We start from the raw sequence: 16,354 nt of genomic DNA on the forward strand, positions 1-16,354 counted from the left end.
CTAAGGGAGGAAAAATAACTTTTGAAGTGGTATTGAAAATGGCCCATTTCAGACAGTTGACAAGAAGGTGTGACAGGTTCAGAGTAAGAAGGTGTGAATAATGGTAAGGGGAAATTACTATTGGGGGAATTAGGTTTAGGTTTTGTAATGACCCAACCACTCCCAGTCTTTATTCAGGCCTAATCTGATGGTGTCCAGTTTGCAAATTAATTCCAGTTCTGCAGGTTCAAGGAGTGATTAAATGTTCTTCTCCGGTAAATGTTTATTCACAGTACTCAATGCCCCATCTGTTCAGAGGCAGGCAAGTCAATCTAACAAAGAGCTGGAGTTTACACTGTTGTACCAAAAGTGATCTTAAAAGATTAGCGCTGTCTCTTAAGTGCCATGCTGTTTTCCTCACCAAATGAAGAGGCTTCACCTCACACCAACACTTAGCTGGCATCAATTTAAACCAACTCATTAATCCAATTGGTGGATCTGAAGGCTTTCATCTCAAAATTAAACACTTCTTCAGAATATCCAAATGTGATGATACAGATGCACTCTGACAGAGCAAGCAGCATGCATCTGCAATGTTTAAACTAACAGATGGAAACTGTTGCTTTATTCAAAATGAAAACACAGAATAAGTATTGAAGGAACAATGATAACAGACCTATTTACTCAAAATATAAAAGGGAAAAAATAAAAGTCATTAAAGTGAACAGTGAAAGCCTGTGAAATGCTAAGGTATAGCAGGTAGAAATATATTTTCCATATGTACCTTTTTGTAAGTTATTAGGTCCAGATAACTCCATTTCACTTAAAAAGGACACTATTGTAGCTTCCAACATTTTTTAAAATTTTATTGTAAGAGATTTTTTTAAATCCATATTGTGAATATAAATGTTTTCATTACATTAAATCTAACCCCCCAGCTTAACAGATAAACAATTTCCTGCAACATTGAATTAATACATAATATGTTTGAATTCATAAACAATTCCAGAGGTGAAAGTAAGCCAGTATGGTCTGGTACAGTGTACCAGCAAGAGCCAGTATGCCATGCTGGACCGGACCGGCTTCCCCAGGCTAGTGATTTAAAGGGCCCGAGGCTTTAAAGGCCCCACCTCTTCCGGTTGAGGCCACGCCTCTTCTGGTTGAGGCCACACACCCTGCGCAGGACTCCAGCGTACCGGTAGATCCTTTAAGTTACTTTCACCCCTGAACAATTCATTCAGATTTAATCTATGATGTTATTTGTAACATAAGTATACGAAATTTAGGCTGATAACATCTTTGCAATTATGATGCTATTTTGGTACATAGATATTTTCTATAGCTCTAAACTTTCAACAGCTGACATTTCTATTTCACTTTTATCTTCTTGTGCACTCCAAGTTTATATTCAAAGTAACAATATACGCATGTCTAAGGCACACAATGTGGAACGATAAACCACATGCATAGCAATATATACTGCACGTGCTTTTCAAAAGTTTGTTCCTTCACCACATTTTAATTCGACTACACCATGGTAAAACCTACTTTACAAAACCTGTGAATGCCATGTGTACTGACAAACCACAGTGCATGCCTGTTTGAAGAGATTTCGGTCTTTCCGTACTGGAGTGTGAAACAGAAAAATAACTGTAATTGATTAAAGACAAGAGATGGCCAAATTAAATCAGCGTCACTAATGGTGTGTGATCCTAGATTGATGTGCAGTCAGCTGCAAGAGGTCCCATGCGAGGAAGGGTTTCATATGTCTGGGAGGGTGTGCTGCAGAAATGGAAGAGATGCTGACGGTATATTTTATTTTACTTGCTGCCACTCTGTTAAAGACAGAGAATGACATTCTTTCCCTGCCTACAGGGCATCAGGCCTCACCTCCAGACATCAGGGAGGTGAGATATTCCTTCCTTGAGTATATGTCTAAGAGGCTTAGACTGCTGATGTCCCCGAGTCCCTGCATTGATACTTTATATAGGGTGCTGGGCACAAAACAGTCAGCCTGTAAGAAACTACAACTAGTAGAGAATGCTACAGCTTGCCTTCTCAGCCACACAAGTCACCATGAGCACATAAAACTTGTCCTCCTCTCGCTACACCGATTCCCCATAGAATATTGTTTCAAGTTCAAGATCTCAGTCTTCTCTTCAAGGCATTCAGTGGTCTAGGCTCAAGATACCTAGAAGGTCATCTCAAGCTCTGGGAGAAGGTCAACAGTTCTGCTCCTCTGGAACAATGCAACTATCTACTGCATAGGAGATATCTTTGTAGGAGACAGAGATTTCTCAGGGGGTCGTCAGTCCATGACTATGGCTTGAACTCCTGCAGAATATAAGAGCTGCACTCAAACCTCACCACTTTCCATTCCAAGTGCAAGGCACACTTCTTCAGCCTGACTTAAAAAGAAAGATGCCACACAGCACATTATACACACAATAAAAATCCACAAACAGTATTCCCTCTTGAGAGAAAGAAGAAAAACAAAAATCCATATGACAGATGTTGGTCACATCCTTTAATGCACTTTTGGAAGGTACTCAGATACCATGCTGATAGGCATGGTAAACACTTGAACTGATCAGATTATGTAGACCCCACAGTCACAAGTTAATTCTTGTGAAAAGATGGAATAAGAGGTAGTAGAGAAATGATCACCTTGCAACAGAGATGTGCCAACTGGGATGGTTTCAGGAATGTTGTCACTGCTGTAAATGGAGTGCTGGAATTCTGGAGAGCAGTCATTGTCATCAGTGATGTGAACTATGACCTGTATGGGACAGGGAACAGAAGAAAAGACTAAACAGAAAATGATAGGTGTCTGCTGAAGAGAGGCCTACCAGAACTGACCTGCTGCTTCCCAGAAATTAAATGTGTGAGAGCACTGATGTACTGGCTTTAGTCAGCCTTGTTAGTTTTTACCCCTTTCACTCACATCTGATCACTCAGTGCATTTACTTTTACAAAATATTTTCATTTCCATGTTAAAATAATGTTTGTTGGGCGCTAAAATTTCTCGGTACAATGTAGCACTGCAAAATATTTGCTATGAAATCTGCAAACCTCAAAATCAGAAGGTTTTTCACATTTTATACTTTACCAACTTAGTCCAATTTCAGGCAAGGTATTCCCTCTTCTGCCATTTTAAAAAAATCAAAATCAGGACCACTCCATTGGAAGTGTCCTATTTTCATTAAAAAAAAATGTAATTTTTTTAAAATCTCAAAATCTAAAATTTTGACTCAAAAATCAATTCTTATATCTTAATGCGTGAAATGTTATGTTTCAATCTGAAACCAGCGTTATAGAAAAAACTTTGGCTTTTGAGTCACAAGTGGATCAGGAAAAATTATAGATACTTTGTCACATTTTTGCTATTTTTGCTTAGCACTTGCTCAGCACATTGTAGTTCATAATGCATCACAGTCATACATCTCTCAGTCTGAGTATCTAGGTATTTATTGCACCTATTACTGTAATATCTCTATGCTGCCCTCAGACATTATCGAACTCGTTCCCACAACACCTCTGTGAGTAAGAAAGCAGCAAACCCATTTTTTCTGAACAGATTATGTTTTTAAAATTAAGGCAAAGATAAAAATGTTCCTTGGCCTATGTCACACAGGAAATATTTTGCAAACCCAGAAACTGAACCCAGATCTGATTCTCAGTCCTCTGCCTTGACAATAAAACCATCCTCCCTCCCAATCTACAGGCAGCTTTGTGTTGTTATTTAATTATCAGTGTATGTAATGAGATCACTAAATACAATCTTGATGGAGGAAATAGCTATTATAGTAAGGTGATTCATTGTAATCATGTAAAGCCAAGTGATTCATTGTACCTCAGTTACACTGCTAAGTCCGCTCTCAGCTTCCACCACTTTCACGAGAAAGTGATAGAGATGGTGCTCGCTCTCATAATCCACTATATGGGTCAAACTGAGCTCTCCACTCTCCCGGCTCAGGCTGAAAAGGCCACTGGGGTTCACCAGCAGAGTATAAGAAAGAGGCCGGCTCTGGAAGGAAACAGCCTCCACAACCGCTACTCTGTGAAGAACAATAGTATAGTCATTAGCCAACTTCTTACAGTCTGTTTCACTAGGAGAGTCAGAGAAGGTAGAGACAGAAAGCAGATTATGCCACATAGCCCAGTTGCAGAAAAGTGCAGGACTGGCCCCTGCAAATATCTTCTAATACTTCATCTGGACTACATTTAAAATTACTCTTGCAGACGGGACTCTGCCACTCCCCTGGGGACACTATTCCGCACTATATCAGATCGTGGGTAACAATTTGCCTTTTCTTCATTTCAACCCATTATTCCCAATCACCTGACTAAACATTTATTCCTTCCTTGGTATTTACACCCTTCAAATCCTTGCAGACCATTAAATTTTCTACCTTAGTGATCATGTCGCTAAACTACATATATTTCTTTTAATCTTTCTTTAGAAGCTGGGATTGAAAACATCTTAACCAGACACTTACTAGACAGAAGTAGATATGGAAGACGGAGGGGAAAGGCCCCACCAGTGAGATCCAGGACAATGACCTGGTGAGAAACCCAGCCCCTGCTTCCAGAGTTGCTGGGAAGGAGAAAGGGGCTGGGATTTCTACCAGATACTGTCACTGCCTTGTTTGGGGCTCCATTGTAATTATCAGCCTCTGGCTAGTATGTCCCATTTTATTTGAAGTGCTACTCCTCTAATCTGCAGGAGAGGAGAGGAATTGTGTACCTTCATGATCAGAGCTCTGAAGAGGTAGCAGGTAGGCCTCCATCACTTTACTGCTTCTTCAGCCTACTTTCTCCTCCCATACAACTAACTCCAGCATCTGCCTCTTCTGCTACTCAAAGCTTTACAGTTCCATGCTGATCAGAGGCTTCTGAATAGCAGCAATAAAACTGACCAGTCTTGTCAGCGTCACCCTGCTGCTGCTTGGCAAAGCTACTCTGTAGCAGCAGCACAGGGGCAGTGAAGCCAGCCTTACATGAATCTGTTTACAATAGGGTTGTCAAGAGGTTGAACAAATTAATCACAATTAATTGGGCTGTTAAACAATAAAATACCATTTATTTAAATATTTTGGATGTTTTCCATATTTTCAAATATATTAATTTCAATTTCAACACAGAATACAAAATGTATAGTGCTCTTTTTATATTTATTTTTTATTATATTTGCACTGTAAAAATAAAAAATAGTATTTTTCAATTCACTTAATACAAGTACTGTAGTGCAATCTCTTTCCCATGAAAGTTGAACTTACAAATGTAGAATTATGCACAAAAAATAACTGCATTCAAAAATAAAATAATATAAAACTTTAGAGCCTGCAAGTCCACTCAGTCCTACTTCTTGTTCAGCCAATCGCTCAGACAAACAAGTCTGTTTACATGTGCAGGAGACAATGTTCAATAACGATCCAAATCAGTGCAGACCAGTGCATGTTCATTTTCATCATCTGGGTCAGATGCCACAAGCAGAAGGTTGATTTTCTTTTTTGGTGGTTCGGGTTCTGTAGTTTCCGCATCGGAGTCTTGCTCTTTTAAGACTTCTGAAAGCATGCGCCACACCTCGTCCCTCTCAGATTTTGGAAGAAAGTACTGTAACTAGCTTTAGAAATCTCACATTAATACATTCCATGCATTTTGTCAAATCTGCAGTGAGTGTTCTTAAAATGAACAACATGCTGGGTCATCATGATTTTTTTTTAAACGAGCATCATCAGCCTGGAAGCATGTCCTCAGGAATGGTGGTTGAAGCATGAAGGGACATATGAATCTTTAGCGCATGTGGCACGTAAATATCTTGCAATGCCAGCTAAAAAAGTGCCATGTGAACATCTGTTCTCACTTTCAGGTGACATTGTAAACAAGAAGCGGGCAGCATTGTCTCCCGTAAATGTAAACAAACTTGTTTGTCTTAGTGCTGAACAAGAAGTAGGACTGAGTGGACCTGTAGGGTCTAAAGTTTTACATTGTTTTGTTTGAGTGCAGTTATATAACAAAACAAAAATGTACAATTGTAAATTGTACTTTCAGGATAAAGAGATTGCACTACAGTACTTGTGTAAGGTGAATTGAAAAATACTATTTCTTTTGTTTATCATTTTTACAGCGCAAATATTTGTAATAAAAAATATAAAGTGAGCACTGTACACTTTGTATTCTGTGTTGCAACTGAAATCAATATATTTGAAAATGTAGGAAAACATCCAAAATATTTAATAAATTTCAATTGGTATTCTATTATTTAATAGTGTGATTAAAACTGCGATTAATCACCATTCTTTCTTTGAGTTAATCACCTGAGTTAACTGTGATTAATTGACAGCACTAGTTTACACTGAACACACGTTTGGAAGATTTTCTTCACAATCTAGAAAAAATAGGCCCCCTCCCCCCACACTTTACCTGGCAACTTGAAATCTAGTCTATTAAAAAAATAGTTGAGTACTTTCGGTATTTATTTATTTAGATTTAAAATAGAAGACTCCTATCTAAAGCTCCAGGCACTAACATCATGAATCACTACAATCCCAGCAGCATCGATCATTTCAGCAGGAACTCAGCCAGCCAGCCACATACAGAAATTCCTTCTCATCCCTTCATCACTGTAAAGAGGCATACCTTCAGCTTGCTCTATAAACCCTATAAAACCAACAGCTTTTTCTACACCTGCCTCTAAGTCTCCTTGCCAATTTTTATGGCTTTACAAACACATTTTTAAAATCTTTTCCTCTCCTTGTTGTGGAGTGAAAAACCCATAGAGACGTGGGACACCAACTGACTATATTGGGGATGTGTGCAAAGCAAGAACATCGGAAAAATAGAAAGTATTTCTCTCTAATGTCTTTGTCACAGTAATCTTATGTGCCACTTGTAACAGTAAAAATAAAGGTAGACAGAAGTGTGATTTTTGAAGTTAATGGTCTCCCTTTAAATTTTACCAAGTGGTCCCATGCTTGCCTGTCATTAGTGAGTGGAGCTTTGAAGATCTCCTCATGAATCAAATCTCCCAGCCTTTTTAATTTTGTTGTCTCCTAAGTTCACTTCAATCAGCCTACAAATTTCTGGTGTCAAGGTACCCAGAACTAAAAAGATCTGAAGAGGACATGAACACAAACAGAGGCTTTGGTTGGTTGGTTTTTTAAATGTAAACCTCCGCTAAGAGAAGATTAAATACAATTACATTAACTTATCATTGGCCACACTGCTAGAGATAATTTTCATTACTATTCCGTCAGCTACAGAACACTGAAAGCTTACACGAACCCGCAGAGGCATCATAACAAAATAGGTACTGTCACAGGATGTTTCCTTTTCAAAACACTGTGCAAACACGAATCCTTACAATCTCTGAGACAGATAGGCAGGCAAAAAAGAAAAAAATCCTTATTCCAATAAATGCAGCATTTGAAAACAATAAATAGGAACCACTTGGCAAGTACCATAGGGATAACCCGTTAATTTTCACTAAACTCCATTTAGTTTGGAGAAACTGTTTGGAGGTACAAAACATGGAGAAAAAGAAACAAAAAGTCAAGGAACCTCTCTCCTAATGGGAGATGTTTGGCATGTGTGCATTTCACAGGAAGGGGTGGAAGATGGAAGGCATTTCAGAGATGTAATGATTTGTCCTAGCCAAATCCGTGCCAGAGCTGGGATTTGAATCCCATACTTCCTGTTCCCAGCCTAGTGCTTGGTCCACTGTGCTATGCTGCTCCTCCATTTGAAAGAGTCACATTTTCCTTTTGAACTTCAATACAGGAATATCAATTCAAGTGTAGCCCTATGAACAAACAACACTGGTTGCAAATGAGTCACTATGTGGTGCTCCACAAAGTTTCTCTCAAAGTACTGGACCCTGGCTTTCTTCCACTTACTTTTCTCCTGCTGGAGTACTTTCAGGGACACACACACTGTAGGACACGTTAGTAAACTGGGGAAGTCTGGAGCCAACCAGGATAGAGATGGAGGCATAAGGACTTTTGTTGCCGTATTCATCAGTGGCCTGCACTGTGACCACGTATTCCTTATTCCAAGTTAAAGGCAAACCGGTTGTCATTATAATACCTGTATCCATATCAACTTCAAATCGCTCTTCGCCACCTATCAATAGATGTACAAAAACCATTCTAGTAGAGGCATCACAGTAAGAACATTCATTTGCATCTTCATTACCTTTAAACTTCGGCTTCAAATCCCTCACTTTTCTCTACACATTCTCCCTTTTTTAAAAAACCAATTCTTTATTTTACCGCTGGTCCATACTGTGCATTGTGAGAGAGACAGTGTACATATGTTATATATGGACAATGGACTTTGTGTCAAGCGCCAATTACCCAATATTGCGCACTGACATAAAACACCCAGGACGCAACTCTAGCTCTAAAGCTAGTTGTCTCGTGCCCTCACTCAGCAGCCTTCAGGCTTAGTATACAAAGCTATATTAGGACATGTGCTCATTATCTGACCCTAACTCTAACAATGGTATGGGACACCGCATATTGGGATGCTGTCATTGCAGCTCCCAAGGTCAGTTCTGCACAGATCTCAAAAAAAGTAGCCCTCCCCATCCTGAAATTCTCTTGCCACTGCTGGTCAGCCCCCATCTGCAAAACAATCCTTTCCCCACCAATCCACGGTGGCTTCCCAGCCCCCCCAAAAGGTATTGAATGCTGTGTCGGTGATCCAGCTCAGGATACCCCTCCCCCAAGAACACTACACTCTCAGTTCATAGCAAACCACCTCCATGTGTTCAGACAATGTGAACTGAGAATGGAACAGGCATCCCATGTGCATGCTGAACAATGAGAGCCCCGGGATTGTTTTCACTGTGAATTGTGGGAAGTCAAGTGGGTTGAATTTTATTTTTTTTAAATCCCATGTTTCCACTGTCTCTGCCACATACTTCCTTTCCAGGTGGGCTTGTGCCATTTTCTAATTCCTTCTCTGCCAACGTGGACCCAGCAACGTTCCATGCACTAGGACAATTGCTTGGGCTTTATTACAGCAGTCAAAGCTGGATGAATTTGGCATTGGACTTTGCCTGTCGCACCATCGAACAGATGATGTGGGAGCAGAAGAATATTCTACAGCAGCAGCAGCTCCTCTGGCAGCAGGAGAGCACCCAGAAGAGATGGAAGATTGACGAGGAGAAAGAGGACAATGATCCAAGCTGGACCACCTACACAGCGTTTAGCGCCATTTCTGGACCTGAGAAGCCAGCATGGATTGGTGGGACCCTTAGTCTGACTCTTAATCTGATAGGCCAGACCTTAGCCTGATTCTGGTCACTTTGTATGGGAGTAACCAACTCCCTTACACTCATGTACTGGTTTAATTTACACCACTTTACTCATCACCTCTGACCTTCACCCAGTATGTCTAAACAAGGCTATTCTATTGAAATCTTATTAACTGACAAAATTGGAAATTGCTAAAATAAAAATCTCACAATCATGCAGATTAATCAGTTGATTCCGAAAGGATTTACCTGCAATAAGTGCATAAGTTATCCCAACACTGGAGTTTTCATTGTTATGGTAATGGGCCACAAGCTGGTAGATCAGAGTGCCTTTCCGGGCATCAGGATCAACACGTGCCAAATAGGGGTATGGGTACATACCCCAGGATAGAAGATCCTCTTCTGGGGCAATAATTGTCACATGACACAAATACCAGTCATTGTCTGCAAACACATTAAATTTAAACAAAATCAGAAGTCATACCTAAGACAATTTCACAAATTTTAACTGGACATTTAATATCTTCTAATCTGATTTACCGGTAAAAGATGGAAGAGTGCCTACTGTGTACATCCTAACATACGGACAAGCACTCTGGCAAAAAAATCCACATCTCTGCTGACAGTTTGGCTTTATTAAATGTAATTAATAAAAAGTAACCAATAATTTAACTGAACATATGTAAATAATCACATTATACCAGACCTCTAGAGTTATAGCTACATCATGGAAAGAGCTATATTCTTCTACTTAAATGGAAAATGCTTGGACCAAGGTGCTAAGATAACTGATCCCACAAATAAGTTTTATGTTTCACCTGCGATTCTAGGCTAACCAGTGCTGCCCTTCAGAGGCCTGTAATCACTTACACAGAGTTAGAGACTCATTTTTTGCCTCCTGTTACATTTACACAGATATCACTGCAGTGTTAGCAGAACTCAAATGAATATATATGAACGTTCTTAGGATTTTGTGTTTTTTTCCGCACTTCATTTTAAGACAAAAATCTGACAAGTAAGGTGGATTGCCTATGTCTGAAAGAGAAGACAGCACAAACGGGAGGGTGGGGTGGGAGGGGAGAAGTGTTGTAGGAAAGGAGGGGAGGACTGGTGGAGACAATAAATCTCAGTTATCAGGTTTTCTATTCTAGACATTGCAACCGTTATATTTTTAGTGTTTGAAGGGAGAGGAGAACAATTCTCCATTTGACATTAAACAAAGATTAAATAAGCCAACTTGCAAAAGTGGTTGATTTAAAAGCCTGAGCAATCTATATACCATCATAGACATGCCAATTCTAGCATGGAGTGAATGGTAGAGGTTGATATGAAGGTCAGATGTGGGTGTTTGGACTTGATCCTGAGTAAGAGAATAATTTTGAACTGTCTTCAGAGGCAAATAGGGGGCTAGTCAAGTAGTGACTGTTTTACCCCATAATATGGAATAAATTGCCTGGAAGCAGCACTGTGGCTCCCTGAAAGTTAGAGAACAGGGATTTGTACATTGAGGACTATGCCTCTCAACTATCTATGGAATAGCAGTAAGAAATTCAAAGCAAACCTTTTCGAAAGTCACTATTATGGATATGCAGCAGCTACTTTACCCAACATTTGATCGTGCTAAGGATTTAACTTCAGTGAAAGAAAAACAGTTTCACTGGAGTAGATATATTTTTGCCATTGGTGCATTACAGTTGGTCCATTGTCAGAAATGCAAAAGCATTAACTGATCAAGACGCTTAATCAATACTGTGCAATATTTTGTTCCACTGACAACCCACCATATCAAAATGGTTTTACTCACTGATGTTACAGCTCTTTCATTCTGTCAATACTAATCATCAACAAAATTTCATAGAACCAAGCTAGTGTCTGCAAAACAATACCACTGACCGCATACAGCATCGTGTCAAAAGCTCTCAACAGCCTCAGTCACCAGGACCAGATGGGATTCACCCAAGACTTCTGAAGGAACTCAAATGTGAAATTGCAGAACTATTAATTGTAGTTTGTAACCTATCATTTAAATCAGCTTCTGTACCAAATGACTGGAGGATAGCTAATGTGATGCCAATTTTTAAAGAGGGCTCCAGAGGTGATCCCGGCAATTACAAGACAGTAAGCCTGACTTCAGTACCAGCCAAACTGATTGAAATTATAGTAAAGAACAAAATTGTCAGATACCTAGATTAACATAATTTGTTGGGGAAGAGTCAACATGGTTTTTTTTAAAAGGAAAATCATACCTCACCAATCTAGTAGAATTCTTTGAGGGGGTCAATAAACATGTGGACAAGGGGGGAATCCAGTGGATATAGCGTACTTAGATTTTCAGAAAGCCTTTGATAAGGTCCCTCACCAAAGGCTCTTAAGCAAAGTAAGCAGTCATGGGATAAGAGGGAAGGTCTTTCTCATGGATCAGTAACTTTTTAAAAGATAGGAAATAAAGGATAGGAATAAATGGTCAGTTTTCAGAATGGAGAGAGGTAAATAGTGGTGTCCCCCGGGGATTGTACTGGGACCAGTCGTATTCAACTTATTCATAAATGATCTGGAAAAAGGGGTAAACAGTGAGGTGGCAAAATTTGCAGATGATACAAAACTGCTCAAGATAGTTAAGTGCCAGGCAGACTGCGAAGAGCTACAAAAGGATCTCTCCAAACTGGATGACTGGGCAACAAAATGGCAGATGAAATTCAATGTTGATAAATGCAAAGTAATAGACATTGGAAAACATAATCCCAACAGATAAAATGATGGGGTCTAAATTAGCAGTTACTACTCAAGAAAGCTCTTGGAGTCATTGGGGACAGTTCTCTGAAAACATCCACTCAATGTGCACCGGCAGTCAAAAAAGCGAACAGAATGTTAGGAATCATTAAGAAAGGGATAGATAATAAGACAGGAAATATTATATATATTGCCCCTATATAAATCCATGGTAGGCCCACATGTTGAATATTGCATGCAGATGTGGTCGCCCCATCTCAAAAAAAGGTATATTGGAATTGGAAAAGATTCAGAAAAGGGCAACAAAAATGATTAAGGATATGGAATGGCTTCTGGATGAGGAAAAATTAATAAGACTGGGACTTTTCATCTTGGAAAAGAGATTCATAGATTCTAGGACTGGAAGGGACCTCGAGAGGTCATCGAGTCCCTGCCCGCATGGCAGGACCAAATACTGTCTAGACCATCCCTGATAGACATTTATCTAACCTACTCTTAAATATCTCCAGAGATGGAGATTCCACAACCTCCCTAGGCAATTTATTCCAGTGTTTAACCACCCTGCCAGTTAGGAACTTTTTCCTAATGTCCAACCTAGACCTCCTTTGCTGCAGTTTAAGCCCATTGCTTCTTGTTCTATCCTTAGAGGCTACGGTGAACAAGTTTTCTCCCTCCTCCTTATGACACCCTTTTGGATACCTGAAAACTGCTATCATGTCCCCTCTCAGTCTTCTCTTTTCCAAACTAAACAAACCCAATTCTTTCAGCCTTCCTTCATAGGTCATGTTCTCAAGACCTTTAATCATTCTTGTTGCTCTTCTCTGGACCCTTTCCAATTTCTCCACATGTTTCTTGAAATGCGGTGCCCAGAACTGGACACAATACTCCAGCTGAGGCCTAACCAGAGTAGAATAGAGCGGAAGAATGACTTCTTGTGTCTTGCTCACAACACACCTGTTAATACATCCCAGAATCATGTTTGCTTTTTTTGCAACAGCATCACACTGTTGACTCATATTTAGCTTGTGGTCCACTATAACCCCTAGATCCCTTTCTGCCGTACTCCTTCCTAGACAGTCTCTTACCATTCTGTATGTGTGAAACTGATTTTTGTTTCCTAAGTGGAGCACTTTGCATTTGTCTTTGTTAAACTTCATCCTGTTTAACTCAGGCCATTTCTCCAATTTGTCCAGATCATTTTGAATTATGACCCTGTCCTCCAAAGCAGTTGCAATCCCTCCCAGTTTGGTATCATCCGCAAACTTAATAAGCGTACTTTCTATGCCAATATCTAAGTTGTTAATGAAGATATTGAACAGAGCCGGTCCCAAAACAGACCCCTGTGAAACCCCACTCGTTATACCTTTCCAGCAGGATTGGGAACCATTAATAACAACTCTCTGAGTACGGTTATCAGCCAGTTATGCACCCACCTTATAGTAGCCCCATCTAAATTGTATTTGCCTAGTTTATCGATAAGAATATCATGTGAGACCGTATCAAATGCCTTACTAAAGTCTAGGTATACCACATCCACAGCTTCTCCCGTATCCACAAAGCTCGTTATCCTATCAAAGAAAGCTATCAGATTGATTTGACATGATTTGTCTGTGTTCCGCTGTGTTATTTTCCCAACATATATCCGGATAGTTGAAGTCCCCCATCACCACCAAATCTTGGGCTTTGGATGATTTTGTTAGTTGTTTAAAAAAAGCCTCATCCACCTCTTCCACCTGGTTAGGTGGCCTGTAGAGACTCCTAGATGACTAAGGGAGGATATGATTGAGGTCTATAAAATAAGGAAGTGTTATTTACTCCTTCTCATAACACAAGAGCTAGGGGTCGCCATATGAAATTAATAGGCAGCAGATTTAAAACAAACAGAAAGAAGTACTTCTTCACACAACTCCTTGCCAGAGAATGTTGTGAAGGCCAAGACTATAACAGGATTCAAAAAAGAAGTAGATAAATTCACGGAGGATAGGTCCATCAATGGCTATTAGCCAGGATGGACAGGGATGGTGTCCCTAGCCTCTGTTTGCCAGAAGCTGGGAATGAGCGACAGGGGATGGATCACTTGATGATTAACTGTTCTGTTCATTCCTTCTGGGGCACCTGGCATTGGCCACTGTTGGAAGACAGGATACTGAGCTAGATGGACCTTTGGTCTGACCCAGTATGGCTGCGCTTATGTTCTTATCTTAGAGTCAGCTTCTTCCAGAAAATAACTGACTTCCTCCACAAACTCCGCAACATTAACCACCTCCCTCAGAATACCACCCTTGCCACTATGGATGTCACCTCCCTATACACCAAAATCCCTAGTTTTTTGTCATTTCAAGTACCTTGAAAGAAGTTTATGGAAAAAAAAAATCTCAGGCCTGTCCTGGTAAAACTGGGGCATATGTTCCTGAACAATAGGTATGAAACAATGGAATGTGGACTGTGGAACAATGTGGAACTAAGACATAATGGGCATGTTTGTTTCAAGAGAGGACTTTCCCCTCCCTCCCCCATTATTTGTCCATCTTGTTGATAACCTGATAAGCTTTCCCAAACCAGATGTCTGTTGTATTCTGTGTACTCTGTTTACTCTGTCTAAAATCCAGTGTACAAGCCAGATGCGAAACAAAGATTTGCTGATTTTGAATAGGCTATCATCTGAAGAAAAAGCAGCTTTGGTAGCATGAAAAAGATTTATTTTATGCTGCTAAGAGCATAGGCGTGCGCAGCACATTTCATTAGGGTGTACACCCAGGGAGGCCCGCCCTGACCCCATCCACTCCCTCCTACTTCCCACCCCGACTGCCCCCCTCAGAACCTCCAACCCCCCCCTGCTCCTTGTCCCCTGAGTACTCCCTCCTGGGACTCCTGCTCCTAACTGCCCCCCAGGACCCCACCCCCTATCTAAGCCTCCCTGCTCCCTGCCCCCAGCCAGACTCCCAGGACTCCCACGCCTATCCAACAGCTCCCCGCTCCCTGACAGGACCCCCAGAACTCCCGACCCATACAACCCCCCCTGCTCCCTGCCTACCCCAACCCCTCTCCACACCCCTGCCTCCTGACAGCCCCCCCAGAACTCCTGATTCATCCAACCCCCCAGCTCCTTGTCCCCTGACCACCCCCTCCAGAGACCCCACCCTAACTGCCCCTCCAGGACCCTCCTTGCTCCCTGTCCCCTGACCAACCTGACCCCTATCCACCCCCTGCCAGACCCCGGGACTCCCATGCCCCATCCAACCCCCCCCTGCTCCCTGACTGCCCCCTCCAGAAACCCCCCTGCCCCTAACCACCCCCGTGGGATCCCACCCCCTATCCAACCCACCCTGCTCCCTATCCTCTGACTGCCCCCACCCCTTATCCAACCCCCCCAGCCCTGGACCCCTTACCATGAGGCTCCTAGCAGCATGTTTGGCTCTGCGCAGAGCCAGACACGCCACCCCTCAGAATGCTGCTCGCACAGCGGCATGGCTACGGATGAGCGGGGAGCGCGTCTGCCTCCCCGTGAAGCAGAACACTGCCCCACGGGAGCATGCAGCCCCGGCCCCCAGAGGAGGGGGGAAAAAGGGGGGGAGAGGCCGGTGACTTGCTGTGGTCAGCTGGGCGCTCCGGCCTGGGAGCGCAGACCCCACGGCTTGCCGCGCCGGGAGAGTGGGGCCATTTGCCCACTCCTGCATTAGGGTGTGCCTGGGCACACCTGGCACACCCCATGTGCATGCCTATGGCTAAGAGATTGATTGGGGAACCCTAATTTTAACTAGAAGATATGCATGGGAGCACAGGGAGTCATACAAAACTTGTTTTTTCTGTTTTACAGTTGTTTTATCTACTTCACTGAAACCAGGACCAGCTCCAGGGTTTTGCCGCCCCAAGCAGCGGGGAAAAAAAAAAGCCACGATCACAATCGGCGGCACTCCAGCAGCAGCTCCACCGCGCCGCTTTCTTCTTCGGCGGGAATTCGGCAGCAGATGCTTCCCACCGAGAGGGACCCGCCGTGGAATTGCCATGGAACAGCCTGACGTGCCGCCCCTTCCCCTTGGCCGCCCCAAGCACCTGCTTGCTGGGCTGGTGCCTGGAGTCAGCCCTGACTGAAACATGGAAGCATATACAGCCTCAATGTAAACACAGTTATACTTACAATTCACTCATTGTTCTGCTGATATCAACTATCAACAAAGTACTGCCCTCAGTAGCTTCCATTGATGACTACAGAAATTTTGTGCGAGTATGGATGGCATCAGATGCCCCCAAAGACTGCAGCAGACTCGAGTACAAACAAATCTTTGCTATCTGGCCACTCGCTAAGAGTCTATTACAAAAGGTTGTTAAATTTAACTTTCATCAAACAATGTCCAAGATGCACTGGCCTCTCCTCCTAACAGC

At 41.9% G+C, this 16,354-nt stretch overlaps 1 protein-coding gene across 1 annotated transcript in view; it reads right to left on the reverse strand.

Moving 5' to 3' along the window:
- The window catches only part of LOC128831157 (neural-cadherin-like), a 54,887-nt gene extending 45,267 nt beyond the window's left edge, over positions 1-9,620 (reverse strand). Inside the window, exons 1-4 of the mRNA XM_054017348.1 lie at positions 9,491-9,620; positions 7,878-8,103; positions 3,833-4,037; positions 2,647-2,758 (exon numbers count right to left, since the gene is read on the reverse strand). Of these exons, the coding sequence (XP_053873323.1) occupies positions 2,647-2,758; positions 3,833-4,037; positions 7,878-8,103; positions 9,491-9,620 (673 nt within the window). The remainder of the gene's footprint in view (positions 1-2,646; positions 2,759-3,832; positions 4,038-7,877; positions 8,104-9,490) is intronic.
- Between the last annotated feature and the right edge of the window lie 6,734 nt (positions 9,621-16,354).

The sequence above is a fragment of the Malaclemys terrapin genome, chromosome 2 (genome assembly GCF_027887155.1).
Source record: "Malaclemys terrapin pileata isolate rMalTer1 chromosome 2, rMalTer1.hap1, whole genome shotgun sequence".
NCBI lineage: Eukaryota > Metazoa > Chordata > Testudines > Emydidae > Malaclemys > Malaclemys terrapin.